Source organism: Rhynchophorus ferrugineus, unplaced genomic scaffold (genome assembly GCF_030347505.1).
Source record: "Rhynchophorus ferrugineus isolate W39M unplaced genomic scaffold, kcgeb_rfMv2 rfM8, whole genome shotgun sequence".
Lineage (NCBI taxonomy): Eukaryota > Metazoa > Arthropoda > Insecta > Coleoptera > Curculionidae > Rhynchophorus > Rhynchophorus ferrugineus.
Window position 1 is genome coordinate 30,609,143 of NW_027472587.1, and position 16,505 is coordinate 30,625,647.

Below are 16,505 nucleotides of genomic sequence, written 5' to 3' on the forward strand. Positions count from 1 at the left end.
TGGGCGATCTTTGAATTACTTGTAATTAAAATACGCAATTGAAATACAAACACATATATTTTGTATTTGGTTTTCAATCACTTCTTAAAATTGTGACTTGTGATATGCATTTCAAATACCTAATTATTCAGCTGATCGTAATTGATTAGTATTTTAAATACTTATGACCTCAACATACATTTGAACATAAATATGTCCAACAAGCTTTTTTATAGGTACATTCTACATAAAATAATACTCGATAACAATATAATGATCGCTAAATATGTCAATCTTTGTGGCGATGCAGAGAGTGTATTTGTTGTTTTGTAATAGTCAATGCATTCTTTATTGTTTCTTTATTTATGAATGTAAGTATGTACCTTTATTTTAGGTAGTTAAAGAGTAATCGAGAATCTTGTAATTCATGCGAATTACAAAAAACATGAAATAACGTCTATGAGTAAGAGGAGCAGCAGTAATGATAAGGAAGATGACGATTTTATAGTTTTTGCGAACGATAGTAGTATAGGGCCAACTACAAATATTAAAATGCAGTCGGCTTCTTAAGCGATAACAGTAAAATTCTTATCATATTTGTACGCTATCTAAATATTAAAAAAATGTCTTCATACAATGTAACACAAGCTAGTGCTTATCAGGATCTATTGAAAAATTATTTTCTTTAAGAGAATGTTTTTCATGCCCCAACAAGAGATTTTTTAACAAGATGAATTTTTTACCTATTAATAGTCAAAACATAGGCTGTTTTTTAAACTAAAATATTTAAAATATTGTAATTTGTATTTTAAATACATGCGAGAAAGTATTTTGTAATTTGTGTTTTAATAAAAGCAAAGCTATGTATTTTGCCCAGCTCCTGCTGCCTGTAATGCTAGCTATTGCATAATATATTTTATCAAACTTTACCATTTTGGACTGAGCGTTCAGGTCGTGTAGTGGCATTCCGTTCCGTAACGTGCAATATCCCATGTAGCCGGAGTTGCCGGCCTGGTGGAGCAGGCTCCTGCTAGGCGACGTTTCGATCGTCGACACGTGCTGCTTCTTCCGGACGTAGTCGGAAGCGTCGTCAGCGTCGACCGGCTGCGGGATGACGTCGGGGTTCTTCTCGTCGCTGTCGCATTCGCCGCCGCTCGATTCGTGTTTCGATATCGGACTGCCACCTGTTGGAGGGAGCATTAATTAGCTTTTCGATTAGAGAGACGGATGCGGAGGGCGGCAGCGCCAAATACCGAAGCGTTTAATCGTGTCAGCAGGAAATAAGAAGGCACCGAACGAATAGAGGAAACAGATTCAGATATTAATTAGCTTGTACACTTTTTTAATTAAAGTACCAGCAATATGTATTAATATGAATTTCTGTTCATTAGTCTCGCTAAAACTCCAGAACGGCTGAACCGATTTGGTTATTTTTGGTTTTAAAATATTAACAGACATCCAGGGAAGGCTTATATGGTGAGAAATTATGGAATAGTTGCGAGAAAAATTGTAAAAACAATTGTATTTTTGCTAATAAGTTTTATACCTAAAGTAGAAGTGAACTCACGTGATCAAAATGTATAATGTATTACTTATTGCAGTTTGTAAATTCGTTTTATTAGTAGATAATATTTTCCTTCTCATTTCATTCCAGTTAAAAAGAGATAGAATGAGGGCTGATAATTTCGAGCATGTTACTATATCAGCCTGCAAAAATCGTTCGATTGTCAAATGTCTGCAAAATTATTCAAATCATTGGTGATAATAAGAGGTTATAAACCGGCAAACGCTGTTTTGGGATCTTGCTTAGTTTGACAAATTTCGTTAGTCAGAATCTGATTACTAGAGACGTAATAATCAATAACTTCCAACACGAACGAGGTAATGAGGGCTTCTTCTTACCAATAAAAGGCGTTAGAGAGATAAATATTGATAGCATTAAATATTAAGCTGCTAGGTTTTTATCAAATATATTCTTGTCTTACAGCTACATTGAATACTAGTAACGACACTATGAATAAAGCAGCTCTCAAATATATATATATATATATATATATATATATATATATATATATATATATATATATATATATATATATTTGATATTATTTCTACTCATGATTAAATCTATAAAATATATAATAAACATAATTTAATACAATTGTTCCGGAGGAATGGCCCCAGCCTTATTTAACCACTTTATTTCAAATCTGCTGAGACAACAGCACATTGACGTCACTGCACGATTGCAACACTGATTTCTTCACGGTCTCCAGGTTTGACGATGCCATTCAAGGACGTTTACAGAAGTAGCTCGATCATGCGGTCAAGTGTCTCAAATTCTAGAGGTTGCAGATCAACCCCCTGGAAACCGAGGCAATTACATTCGATAAGAAGCGTTACGCACTTCGCGTTTTGCAACTTAAAATCGACACCGCAACAATTCTATGTTGAATTCCATGGCTGGATAACGTCACGTACCGAGGTCTTCACTTTAACCAACGGTTAGACTAACAGAAGACTAACAGACTAACACTAACATTCCCAAATACAGAAAGCAATCCAGAAAGATTCGGGGATATCAAACCTGCTATCTTTTCTGATCTGACCTTCTATCAGACTTCCCATCTCCGCCAAATGCTTATTTTACAAGAAGTTAATTTGGTCCGTACTCCTCCCTAATGTCTTCTTCAAGTAAGTTACACCCAATCAGGTCAAACGGCTTGAATTTTTCCAAAATAAGCTCCTCAGGAGAATCTTTCAGGAATGGTCCATGGTTTGTCAGAAATAATCAAATTCACAAGGAAACTGATACTCCAGAAATCAATCATTTCATATCTCAATCCTTCCACAAACAGCAATTCAGCACAACTTGGCGAGCTGGTGGACATGCTGGGAGCTTGGCACCACGTCACCGTTAACCTTCTTTTTCTAAGCTGAAACGACTTCATCCGTCGCTGCAGTCATAACTTTTGCCCGCTGAGTGTTAACTCAAGTTCGCGATTGGACTTCGGAGTGAAATGATGGAGCCATGTTTCATCCGTTGTCACATATCGACACAAAACTGCTCCTAAACACCAACTGGCCATTGTTTTTGGTCAAAAGTGAGCTCCCGCGGCACCCACTTTGCACAGAGCTTTCTCATACCCAAATATTCGTGAATTATATGATGTACAATTTCAATTTACGGTCATTTAAAATCTTTTTGTAGATTTTTTAAATGTTTTCATCGGTGACAATCATTGATAACATCGGCGTCCACTGCGTTCACCCTCTTTGGTGCTCATTTCACCTCGGCTTAACTTGGCCGGAAACTCGTCATCAAGCCAAGTGTTTGCTTCAACTGTATTTTTTCCCTTCAAAAAGCAATATTTTTTCGATTATTTCACACTTTCGTTGCTTCACTCAAAATGCTATAATTCACAAACTAATAATCCGACGTCCGTCAAATATATACACGCATCTTTTGAGAGATAGGACTAACTAAAAATCATATAGATTTAAAGATGCTACTAGAAGCGGTATCTGTGTGTCAGGCTGGGAACTTTTCAATTGACATTTCATGAGATATTAGTATATTGTCTTAAGAATTAGTTAGGATGGACTCTAGAATAAGTTAAAATAGTAACTTGGCTAAGATTTAGATATACGTTTCTACAGTAAATGACTTAATGAGTAATCTACATGTCAGTATAGTTATATTGTGTAACGGAAATTATAAAATAATACTTATTGCCTATGGGCAGTCTGATGAAGTTCTAAGAGATTAATAAAATAATATTAATAAATAAATTTTACAGAGGAGATGGAAGTTTATATCTCATACTTATACCAAGGTAAAAAGCTCATAACAAACTAATAACTAATAAATATATATTTTACGTTGAGTAGGTTTATTCTTCTAAGGATTTGATTATCAACAATTGTTGGTTTTCACTAACAACCCTTTGGTTTAATCGGAATGTCTTTCGTATTGCGGTCACAACCACCATTATATCTCGCATCCGAAGTTGATCAATAAACGACAACAAACACGCGAAACTACCGTACAAGACCTGATCCCAATCGGCGTCGACAACTCGCGAGCTCGAACACTAAACAAGGCGACCGACGGCTCTATCCGGTCGCCATCTAACGGTTCTCTTCCGCAAAACTTTTCCACTCAACCTCGACGATTCGCCAATGTAAACGGGCGATCGCTATGCCGCTCGTTACCGTCCACAAAGGCCTCGTGCCACACTCCAAAACTCGGAATTGGGTTGGCCGACTTCTTAATTGCTTTCCGGACGATTGCGGCCCCGGGTATTGTTAAAAGGACATTTCTGTTTCGGTAATGACAACTTAATTTAATCAGCGTTACGATGAGTAACATTTGTCCCCAATGGTCGCGTTATTCTTCGGGCTTTTCCAAATGAGACGGCTTTAATTAATACATGTATTGGCCAAAATAGAAAAACTGAAAATAAAAATATTTTAAGCAATATAACCCAAAAGTTGAAAAGGTAAATACTGTAAATCACTACATAGTATAAAACAAAGTCGCCTTTTCTGTCCCTATATCCATATATACGCTTAAATCATTAAAACTACGCAACGGATTTTGATGCGGTTTTTTTCAATAGATAGAGTGATTCAAGAGGAAGGTTTGTATGTATAATACATGCATGATATACTAAGGCAACATTGCTAATTTTAGAGGTTTCTAACGTGATGTCGTAAATTAACCTATTTTTTAGGCTTATTTAGCAATTAGCAAAAACGCTGCCTAACCCTACGAGTTAGATCAAATTAATGTACCACAGTATTGTACACCATAAAAAGGTCTACAAAAAAGCCTGCGATGGTATATGTTTATCTTTTAGGGATAACCCACATTAACCATTTTTATTGTTTACTTTTTACGTGAGAAAATGGCTTATTTACGAAGCTATTTTAAGCAATACGGCATTAATCCTTATCGAATTAAGTACCTTAAATACAGTGTGCAATTAATATAGATCAATATGGTTCCTTACAGCATGTAAATTAAACAAATATTTTCGGAGATATTACAAATTTAAAATTTGCGTTTAAAAATGTGTAATGTAATAAAAATTGTATGAATTTAGATATTCCAAAGATAGCAGGAAATCTTCATAGTAAGTATAGGGGAAGAGGAATTGTTTTACTCCAAATTTAATGCGTGCAGGCCAAGGGCAGTAATGAATGAACCAAAAATACTGGATCGATTTTAATCATGTTTTCATTGAGTGACATAGGCATATATATTTTATGCCCGTGCAAAGTCGGAGCGGGCCGCTATGTTTTTATATACAACGTTCATATTTTTTCTGTAGTGTATTTAATTTAGTATCAGCATTGCACCCGTGCGAAGCCGGGGCGGGTCGCTAGTTAAAAATAAATTCTTAAATAACTGTCTCAGGAATCGGGGAAAATTATCATGCAGCAATCAAAAATATTCAAACCAAAGGAAATTGATATTGAATATAATTTGGCGGACATAGGATGTGAAAATTGGACGCTTTGGCTAGTCACGCCGAAAGAAGTAACCAGAGTTATTAAACTTCAGCAGGGTTCGAACCCGTGACTATCGCAATAATAGGAGGACCGTCTTGTCGCCTTAACCACTGCGCCTTTCAAGCCGGCTTAAATAAAATTGTAAACATAATTAAAATTTGATCCATAATATAGGTCAGTACTAAAATAGTAACAATGGTAAATCAGTATAATGATTTTAAAAGAATACAATTTTTAAAAGCATGTAATAAAAAGACTTATTATTTCAATTTATATATTTAGAATGCATATTTCAGAACTGATAGGAAGATAATAATAAAAATAGTGTTATAACAACAAGTGTTGATTTAAAAAGGTAAACGTTTTAATAACTATTTATTAGGTTTTATTAGTCAAAATATTTATCAATAATTCATTGCAGATATATTGTACTTCATGTTGGATACAGGAATGGTTAATAACACCCTCAGTTTGGATGAACTCGACCAGACACATTGAAAAAGAAATTGACAAATGATGGAACTGTGAACAATTGTTAGATAGATTGGAAATTAATAGCTTCGTTTTTCACCTGAATGAAACTTTCTGAATATGATTAGATTCAATACTACAAATTTCTAAGACACGTTGATAAATGTTCACGTAAGGAAAGGTGACCATATAATTAATATATGATACTAGTAGCAAATGCTACTCTAGAATGTAAAAGATTTATATGCGCAGATATGTGTGTAATTGTTCAAAATATACATTTGGTTAAAATGTGCCAGAAGAGAAAGAATTGTTACGTAACTGTTTTGTATATATGACAAATCCATTAAGGAGAAAATAGTGATTAAATCTAGTTGTATCCAGAAAGATGTATACAGGTATTAACAGACTAAATGAAGGAGAAATACAGTGATATCAAAAAGTTTTTACAAGGAAACGCTGTACCGAAGAATACAAAAACTAAGCGTAGAAGGTAAATATGCTCAACTTTAGAAATCATCCCAAAAGATATCCGGTCTTACCCACTCTGGTTATTGGCGTGACTGGGATCATTTTCCTTGTCGGATTTTACACTTTTGTCTAAGGCAATCTCAACTATTAGACAATCACAAACATAAATTTTCGAAGATACCCCAGCAGGGTTCGAACCCGTGACTATCGCAATAACAGGAGGACCGTCTTGTCGCCTTAACCACTGCGCCAGCCAAGCCGGCTTAAATAAAATTGTAATCATAATTAAAATTTGATCCATAATATAGGTCAGTACTAAAATAGCAACAATGGTAAATCCTATAAAAAATTATAAAAAAATATAAAGAAATATTGTTAGAAATAATATCATTTGGAGATGCAGATTTAAATTCTTTGGACATACCAGCTGTACCTCCAAATAAGCGAAGTGCTGCTCTACCAGCACGTGTCCGATTCATGCGAAAAGTTGATAGTTGGACGGCGCAAGGTCTGGTGGCAAGTACGGCGGGTGCGATAATATTTTCCGTTCAAATGCTTTCAATTCTTCCTTGACCGGGTTTTGCTTTATAAAACGAGACGAGAGATCAGTTTTTGCCGGGAGCGATCACTAATAACTGTTCTAACCAGGTTTCAACAGTTCATAGTACACCACACAAGTCGAGGCTTCGACAGGTGATAATCATAATTTTTTTTGCGCTTAGTGTTTTCAAAATAAGTATTTCACAGACAATTTTTCGTTTTTTCCATTTGCTTGTCATTCAATTGATGTGGTACCTATCATCTTCACATCTTTTATCTTTTGCCATTCATCGTCATAAGTTGCTAAACGTTTCTTGGGTCACATTTAACGCTTCTGCCAAGTGTTTTTGAGTTTGTGTTGGTTTGGTCTTCATTCAATAACACTTGCAGTTTCATATCTTCAAATTTTTTCGGTTTACCAGAACGTTCTTTATATTGCACATCGAAATCACCCCTTTTGAATGTTCGAAACCACGCCTCACATGTTTTTCAGGTTAGAGTATGATCACCGTAAGTTCCTACCAGCTAACGATGACTTTCAGTGGCTTTTTCTTTTGAATAAGTGGGAAATGTAATTCATGGTTCAAATGCACGTTTTCAGGCACGAACCTTAACATTTTCAATTAGTTATAAATCTAAAACGGTGTTACGTTCGTAAAATAAATCAATTTAATAAATCGACATGTGTGTCAAATCATTATATATCATACTTTGGGCTTGTGACATCTATTAAAAAAATTGATAATGACTTTTCAAAGCACCTGGTATCTGTGCAATAAAAGTTGAATGAATGCATCACAGATTTCTGTGTCAGAATAAACTTCTTGAATGGAATTTCAGCAAAAGAATAATGATAACTAACAGTGAAAGGGAGATGATGAGATAAAAAGAAACAGAATGATAAGATACTAGTAGTGGCCAAGGTCAGAACGATTGCAGCGAAATTATGGCGGAATTATGAATGAATATATGTAACAATCAGACTTGCAGTTATTTAGTGACTAATGTTGAATACTTACAAACTCCTATTTTTATACAAACTCTTATATACATGTATAGTTAATCATATGATATTCGAAATATATTATGTGTATATAACGACAGAAAAGCACTGAAGATAATTGTAATTTGAATTTTAACTAATAATTAAATACTTACCACCTTTGTCGCTTAAAGTAGCTCCACTACCGCTACCCCTATGTTCCAAATTTGCTCCAGTCACCACTGCGTTCTTCTGTCTTTGCTGTTGTTTTCTGATATGGTCACCACTTTGCGAACATTGTAACCTGAGCACCAAGATGACTACCAATAACACAATGAGCAGGGCCGCCACCACACCAATTATAATACTCATTAACGGAGTGAATTTGAAACTAGTTTTCTGCATATCTGAAACAATAATATATTTATTTATTATAATGAGGTTTATAAATTAATTTGTGTAATGATGTTACTATATCTTAACCACATCCGGTATATTTGTAACCAACTTTAATATGAACTTCGTTGAAAGGCTCCACTTTTCAATATGTATCATTTCGTCCCAGTATAAACAAAAATGTTTTCAGTGAGTTGAAGTTTCCGAATCTGTACCAATTTCAACATATGAATACTGGATTTGATGTTTTAAATATTGCGAGTTTGACACTGTAGACAAAGAGTCGAAGATGGAAAAAGATAGCGAATGGATCTTTATCAGTAAGAACGTATCTTTATAAGTATGGAAGTATTAGTACTCAGTATCACTTCCAATCTTGTAACTGGTCCATATAACTGATCTTCTACCAAGGTTTGTTTTATTAATTGTCAGAAATTATAGTCGCAAAGTCAGTTGTTTTGTGTCAAACTGAACAATAGATGAATACATTATCTCAAGAGCAGCACTCATAAACTATCATCACGTCTTATTCTGTGTTCAGTTCTTATTTCTTAACGTATTTTATCATATATATTAATTAACTCCCATTCCCATATCCTAAATCACATTTAACTTTATCCAACAATCTCGATCTTGGTGGTTGGTTTTAGTTTCATTTGTTGCTGTGAGTATTTAATTAATTTAATTAATATTTAATTAGTAGTAATTTATAATATATTTCTAATATAACGACTTCCCAAAGTATTTCTCAGTCACATTACTATCTCTTATTCTCCATTTGACTTATATTTTATACTCATTTATTTTCTAATTTTTGTTGGATATAGTTTAATAATTAAATTTTTCTGTTTTTTACTTTTATTTCATCTTGTTTTGTCATTATAATTGTTTTGCACCATATGTTATAATTGGACCTAAAATGTTACATATTTTTGTTATGTCTTTGGATCAGCTATTAATTATTAAAAATTTGGAAGTACAATTACTAGGTCTTTAGATTTGTCTACTTCTTTAGACTCCTGCTATCCATTTGGGTCCTCTAGAATTTTTCCAAATAAATATGGCAATACTACAAGGGCTCAAGTAGTTTTAGTTCAATAGAATGGCAACACGGTAGTTTTTTTGCAACTGTCAGTTCCTATATTTTACAATGAAAATTATTAGTTTCGAAACTTGAATGGGCTTTTGTTTAAATCACAGATTTTAAAAATTTACATTTATTTTTTACGACAAAATATCTTGGCACTTTTTTATATATATTCTTGAAAAATCTTTCATTCATTCCATAATTTTCTTTTAAGTAATTGAAATTTATAAGAATTTAATTTTGAAGTTCAGTTTTTCAGTTGAATGAAAAAGGTAATATATGTCACTAAATATTACAGAATATTCAAAACTTATCTAAATTTCACTGCAAAATATATAATTGAAACCAATTTTCATGGTTTCCTTAGTTAATTTGCTAATATGAGTGTAAATTTTAATAATTGATATACACTCTACTCAAAGTTATTTTGTGCACACGTCATCAATATATTTAATGTATTGCCTGCCGCAATTTGTAAATTCTTTTTAAAATCAGACAATGTTTTCATTTTTATGTTATTCTAATTCTTCAAAACAATAGTGATAAAAGGTTATAAACCGGCAAACGTTATTTCAATGCTTTGCTTGTTTTGATACATTTCATATAGCTGCTTATTATCACTCTGATTGAAAATTCAGAAGCCAGACAGAACGGATATTAATTTGCTGCGATTTTTATTGAACATTTTTTATCGTGTTGCAGCAGCACTAAATATTAGTATGGACACCGTGTCTGAAATATCTCAAAAAATAAAAAATATAATCAAGATCAGTTTGCTATTAGCTCTATAAGATATCACTACATAGTATAAAACAAAGGCGCCTTTTCTGTCCCTATATCCCTATGTGCGCTTAAATCTTTAAAACTACGCAACGGATTTTGATGCGGTTTTTTTCAATAGATAGAGTGATTCAAGGGGAAGGTTTATATGTATAATACATACATAATATACTAAGGCAACATTGCTAATTTTAGAGGTTTCTAACGTGATGTCGTAAATTAACCTATTTTTTTAGGCTTATTTAGCAATTAGCAAAAACGCTGCCTAACCCTACGAGTTAGATCAAATTAATGTACTACAGTATTGTACACCATAAAAAGGTCTACAAAAAAGTCCACGATGGTATATGTTTATCTTTTAGGGATAACCCACATTAACCGTTTTTATTGTTTACTTTTTACGTGAGAAAATGGCTTATTTACGAAGCTATTTTAAGCAATACGGCATTAATCCTTATCGAATTAAGTACCTTAAATACAGTGTGCAATTAATATAGATCAATGTGGTTCCTTACAGCATGTAAATTAAACAAATATTTTCGGAGATATTACAAATTTAAAATTTGCGTTTAAAAATGTGTAATGTAATAAAAATTGTATGAATTTAGATATTCCAAAGATAGCAGGAAATCTTCATAGTAAGTATAGGGGAAGAGGAATTGTTTTACTCCAAATTTAATGCGTGCAGGCTAAGGGCAGTAATGAATGAACTAAAAATACTGGATCGATTTTAATCATATTTTCATTGAGTGACATAGGCATACATATTTTATGCCCGTGCAAAGTCGGAGCGGGCCGCTATGTTTTTATATACAACGTTCATATTTTTCTGTAATGTATTTAATTTAGTATCAGCATTGCACCCGTGCGAAGCCGGGGCGGGTCGCTAGTTAAATATATGAAATGTATAAAAACAGTGAGTAGTTTTCAATACAAATATAATTTAATACAATTATTTCAAAGAAAACTGTTAGTTGAAGAGGTCTAATAGAACTTCCGAATATTGATTTTGAAAGAATACAATTTTTAAAAGCATATAATAAAAAGACTTATTATTTCAATTTATATATTTAGAAGAGATATGCGTATTTCAGAACTGATAGCAAGATAATAATAAAATTAGTGTTATAACAACAAGGGTTGATGGAAAAAGGTAAACGATTTAATAACTATTGATTAGGTTTTATTAGTCAAAATATTTATCAATAATTCATTGCAGATATATTGTACTTCATGTTGGATACAGGAATGGTTAATAACACCCTCAGTTTGGATGAACTCGACCAGACACATTGAAAAAGAAATTGACAAATGATGGAACTGTGAACAAATGTTAGATAGATTGGAAATTAATAGCTTCGTTTTTCACCTGAATGAAACTTTCTGAATATGATTAGATTCAATACTGCAAATTTCTAAGGCACGGTGATAAGAGTTCACATAAGGAAAGGTGATCATATAATTAATATATGATACTAGTAGCAAATGCTATTCTAGAATGTAAAAGATTTACGTGCGCAGATATGTGTGTAATTGTTCAAAATATACATTTCGTTAAAATGTGCCAGGAGAGAAGGAATTGTTACGTAACTGTTTTGCACATATGACAAATCCATTAAGGAGAAAACAGTTATTAAATCTAGTTGTATCAAGAAATATGTATACAGGTATTAACAGAATAAACGAAGGAGAAATACAGTGACATCAAAAAGTCTTTACAAGGAAACGCTGTACCGAAGAACACAAAAACTAAGCGTAGAAGGTAAATATGCTCTCTAATGAAAGTAAAATATATTACTTGGATATACGATGGTTAATTGGGTGGATTAGGCCTCCAGGAGTTACAAACGAGCTTACTGACTTTGGTCTTCACTTAAGCACTCATCATCATAAACACCGCATAATTTTATAAGAATCTACGCTACATATTCTCTTTTTTAAAGCAAAAATAAGCAAAATATTACTCTTTTTTCCAAGAACAATACATTTGGCTGGATAAATAAATGACGCTACCTTATTTCTGGAACATTCTACGAATTGTAACTTTTCAAACATTGATTTGATTGAATAAAACTACAAGATATGAAAAACCGAAATTACATCATATGCAGTATGAAATCAATATGAATGGGATAGCCGGATTTCGAATGACCACGAAGAGATTAGAGCAATAATTATAACTTGTAATTTGTAAATGGAAAGATACGGCGCAGGAACGATCCATTTATTGCGGGTCCGAAACACTCCCAGGGTTACCCTTTGGGAGAAAGTATCAATTTATAAAACGTCGAGGCTTTTTTCGTACCGCTCTCCATATCAAGTATTTTATGTTATCATAAATCCTTGCCTCCCCGGCGTTTGATTGTTGAGCGAGGGTCTGATAAAATGAATGCCATTTTTATTGTTCTGGGTGTAAAATTTTATACCCGGTTTTACGCACGGGGCCCCTTTCAGTCTAAACATCCAGACAATTGAGGTTTACGACCTGCCAAACGTACCGTTCCTGAACGTTTATTGAGCAAATTAACTGCAAATTTTCATTTAGGTCTCCGTCGGACTCATTATTTCTCATTTTTGGTTGCAGCTTTTTTATCGGTAACACTTTCAAACAAATAGTTTACGTGACGCCGAGGTGCAACTTTTTATATTAACTAGTTCATGCTTTTCGTTTAATTGTTTCACTTTGTTTTGTTTCCGTTTTATTAGGTATGTGTGAATAACCACAGAAGCAACATTAATATGTTCGTATTAATGCTCGCCGAACAACACCGTTCCTTACGACTCTTCCTCTCTCAGAGTTACTTAACCTAATTTTTGTTGACAGTGATTTTTTTTAGCTAATTACATTTTGTATTAAACATGCTTAGTATAATCTTAATTTATAAATTAACTTAATACTACTGTTCTATTGTACATGCATCTATATGAGGGTCACTATTTATATTTCGGGAATTGGCAACACTGTTGTCATGTCAGTCCATCTGACCGTTCCATCGCAAAGTTTGATATTTTTGACAATACATACTCAGAACATTTTGTCGCACGGACTCTATTCGTTTATTTTAAATTTAGTTGAAAGTTTCGTCTCAACAGAAAATGGAACTGAATCGTGAACATGGATTATCACAACAAGAGTGCATCAATCAAGTGAATTTGACTTTTGACGAAGAAGCACCATCAAAAACCAACGTGTATCGCTGGTTTAGTGAATTCAGTCGTGTTCGTAGTTCACTATCCGACGAGTTTCGTGAAGGTGGTCGAAAATCGGCTGTTGTGCCGGAAAACATCGATGCTGTGTGCGAAATGATTAAGCAAGATCGTCATGTCACCTATTGTGAGATTGAGGCATCCCTAAGCATTAGTTCCACCAGCATATATGCGATTTTACATGATCACTTAGCTGTGCGAAAGTTATGTTCGCGTTGGATCCCACACAATTTGACAATCGCTAAAAAAAGGCTCATGTCGATTGGTGCAAACAAATGCTTAAGAAATTCAATCGCAGTGCTTCAAAAGACGTTTATAAAATCGATTGTATGGCTGTTTTAAAATGAATCAAATCGAACAAAAGCTGTTTGCGGACAAAGCACACTAGAGTATCGTAGAACAGTAAATTCTGATTGGTACACAAGCATTTGTTTCAGAGAAGTCTTCGGTGGAATAAGGAAAACAAACAAGAGACGCCGGATTGTTCTTCATCATGACAATTGATTAACAAGGCCTAAACAAGAGACTATTTGAGCACTCAAAACATCGAATTGATGGGTCATCCGCCGTACAGCCCTGATTTGGCACCCAATGACTTCTTTTCGTTCCCGTCTGTGAAGAATACACTGCGTGGTCAACGATTTTCATCATCCGAAGGAGCTATTGAAGCGTTCAAATCATGTTTTGAAGATACCTCATTTTAAATGGAATGAATGCTTTGAAAATTGGGTTAAGCGTGTATAATAGTGTCTCGATCATCGCGGCGAGTACTTTGATTTTATTTTAAAACAGTAAGAGGCATACGAATTAAAATAAATCTACTTAACCCTAAGTTAAGAATACTCTTATACAGTATACAAGTTCGTTTGGATAGGTTCCACGTTCTTGTGATTTCCATGAAATCCATTTGAATTTGAAGTTATCGTATTGTTCTTCGTTGGTTACGTAGCGATAAGTTTGATAATTGATCGTAGACGTTTGTTTTGACAGCGCTGGATTTCTAGTTTATTTGATGATTTGATGATATTTAGTGAAATCCTATATTTGCACCCTATAGGTCGATATTCGCTTTATGATTGACTGATGGATCAATTCCTTTGATTTTAGATCAAGTTTCTGTTAAAGTCAATATTTTGCATTTGATTTGCTTTGTCTTTTGTTAAACTTGATGTGTCTAATTAAGGATGGATACCGAGGTGTTTAGCTTACACTACTAGAGGAATAAAGCACATGTCAAGTGATGATTAAGTTTATGTCATTTCGCGGCAACGAGATATTAACATAGATAGGTTCGGAGCTATGTGCTGTATTGTCCAGTCACTAGTCCATTAGTAGATCTTGTTAACTGTCACTTGCTCTCGTACTATGCCGTCGGCAAATGTTTGAAGCATTCGTTCTTTTGTTATAGAAATTTCAGCAGTGTAGAGCAGATGCAAGTATGGCGCCAAGGTACTACCCCGAGGAGACTTCAGCAGAAATAGTTTTTAAGTGTTGAGCGAAATGATTCATGCGAAACTGTAAATTTGTTTCCGAACTTGAAAAAGCTGTATTCTTCACAATATGTGTAGTAAAATTAAATTGAAAATGGGATACCAGGAATAATACTAATAATAGGGCTAATATTACTACTAATAATAGGGCGGTATATATTTTCTTCAACTACCTCTTCAGTAACCGCTGCTACTCTGTGCACTTGGTCGATTGTTGAGTGTATTGGCAGTAAATAAAGACAGTAATTTTTGAAAATACGGTGCCTTATTTGCCTTTGGAATACGCAAATATTCGGCCTTAGGAAACGATGTTCAACTTTCAGTTATATTTGGAGATGTAGCTATTTTATCGACTTTAATTGCTAAACCGATCCCGTACAAACATAGAAGCAAATTATAACTGTATATAGGTTTCAGAAAAAAATCTTGTTTCTAGTATACGAAATAAATTTAGTTTTTTTTTAAATATACCTTCAAAATCGCAAGTCTCTACAAATGTGAGTGCTAGATATAGAGGTGGAGGTCGTTTAATCAGTAAAACTTTATTGAGCTTTGAAATAAGAAATATCGGAAATTCATATTTTGCTTTTTGTCTATGTTTTATATTATATTTTACTTTCTTAGAACAGGGACAATGTATGGAATAAGTAAGATGCTCCATAATCGCTTTTTAGTTGTCTCCTATATATTGAAAATATGTCCTAAATGATTTGCTATAAAAAACTAGACCAGTATTTTCTTAGAGAACAGGCCTTATTTATATAATTATGGAAATTAATTGCTTTTTGTTTTTTTTTATCATGAGATTCCTTTCCTAAAATCGGATTTCTTCCTGAATCAGAACATCAATACCAGTAACAATTTTACAAATTGTTTGACGCGCGACAGCATTCAGTATACCTAAATTTTTGAGCAAATTCTTCTTTCGAAATATAAAGAAATTTTGTGTTTTGTAAATTGGTCAGATTATTTCATACTGGCAATTGCTATAAATTCAGGTGATTTAGCGAGCGCTGTGTTAATTACATATCTAAGGTTTCAATATTCAGCTTTGTTATCTTATGTTAGGTTATAGCTATAGTGTAAGACAAACGTTTTATCTATAGGTTTATTTAACAAAAAAAAATGTAATATGGTACAGCTATTTTATAATTGAAATCATTATAATATATAAAAAAATATATGCTAGTGAAATCTAAACATATTATTAAGGAAATTCACCGAGAAAAAAATGATACAGAGTGTGTTTATAGTAAAAAAATACTTAAATTTTGGCATTAAATTATTATTTGCGCATAAATCATTATTTTTACAGTCTGTACATACAAATATATTAGTATCGTCTGGGTGGAGATTGCAAATGAGTTTTTTTATATGTACTGCACAACATCTGAGTTTTTCTATCTCGTGAACTGGTACAAAATCTGCATCTTCGATTTTGCAGAATGTTGAATCTCTCTAGCAGGATTTTCTTGAATCGTGACATTACTGTTCCCAGTAATCAAATCTACTGTTATTGCTAGAGTTTTGTGAAAGCTTATTTGTTTCCTGTTGTTTTGAGTATGTTTTGAGAATTCAGGTTCTT

General features: G+C 33.4%; 1 protein-coding gene across 1 annotated transcript in view; it reads right to left on the reverse strand.

Moving 5' to 3' along the window:
• The window catches only part of side-VII (sidestep VII transmembrane protein), a 446,220-nt gene that overhangs the window by 11,659 nt on the left and 418,056 nt on the right, over positions 1 to 16,505 (reverse strand). Inside the window, exons 14-15 of the mRNA XM_076412671.1 lie at positions 8,137 to 8,367; positions 910 to 1,163 (exon numbers count right to left, since the gene is read on the reverse strand). Coding sequence (XP_076268786.1) covers positions 910 to 1,163; positions 8,137 to 8,367 — 485 coding nt within the window. The remainder of the gene's footprint in view (positions 1 to 909; positions 1,164 to 8,136; positions 8,368 to 16,505) is intronic.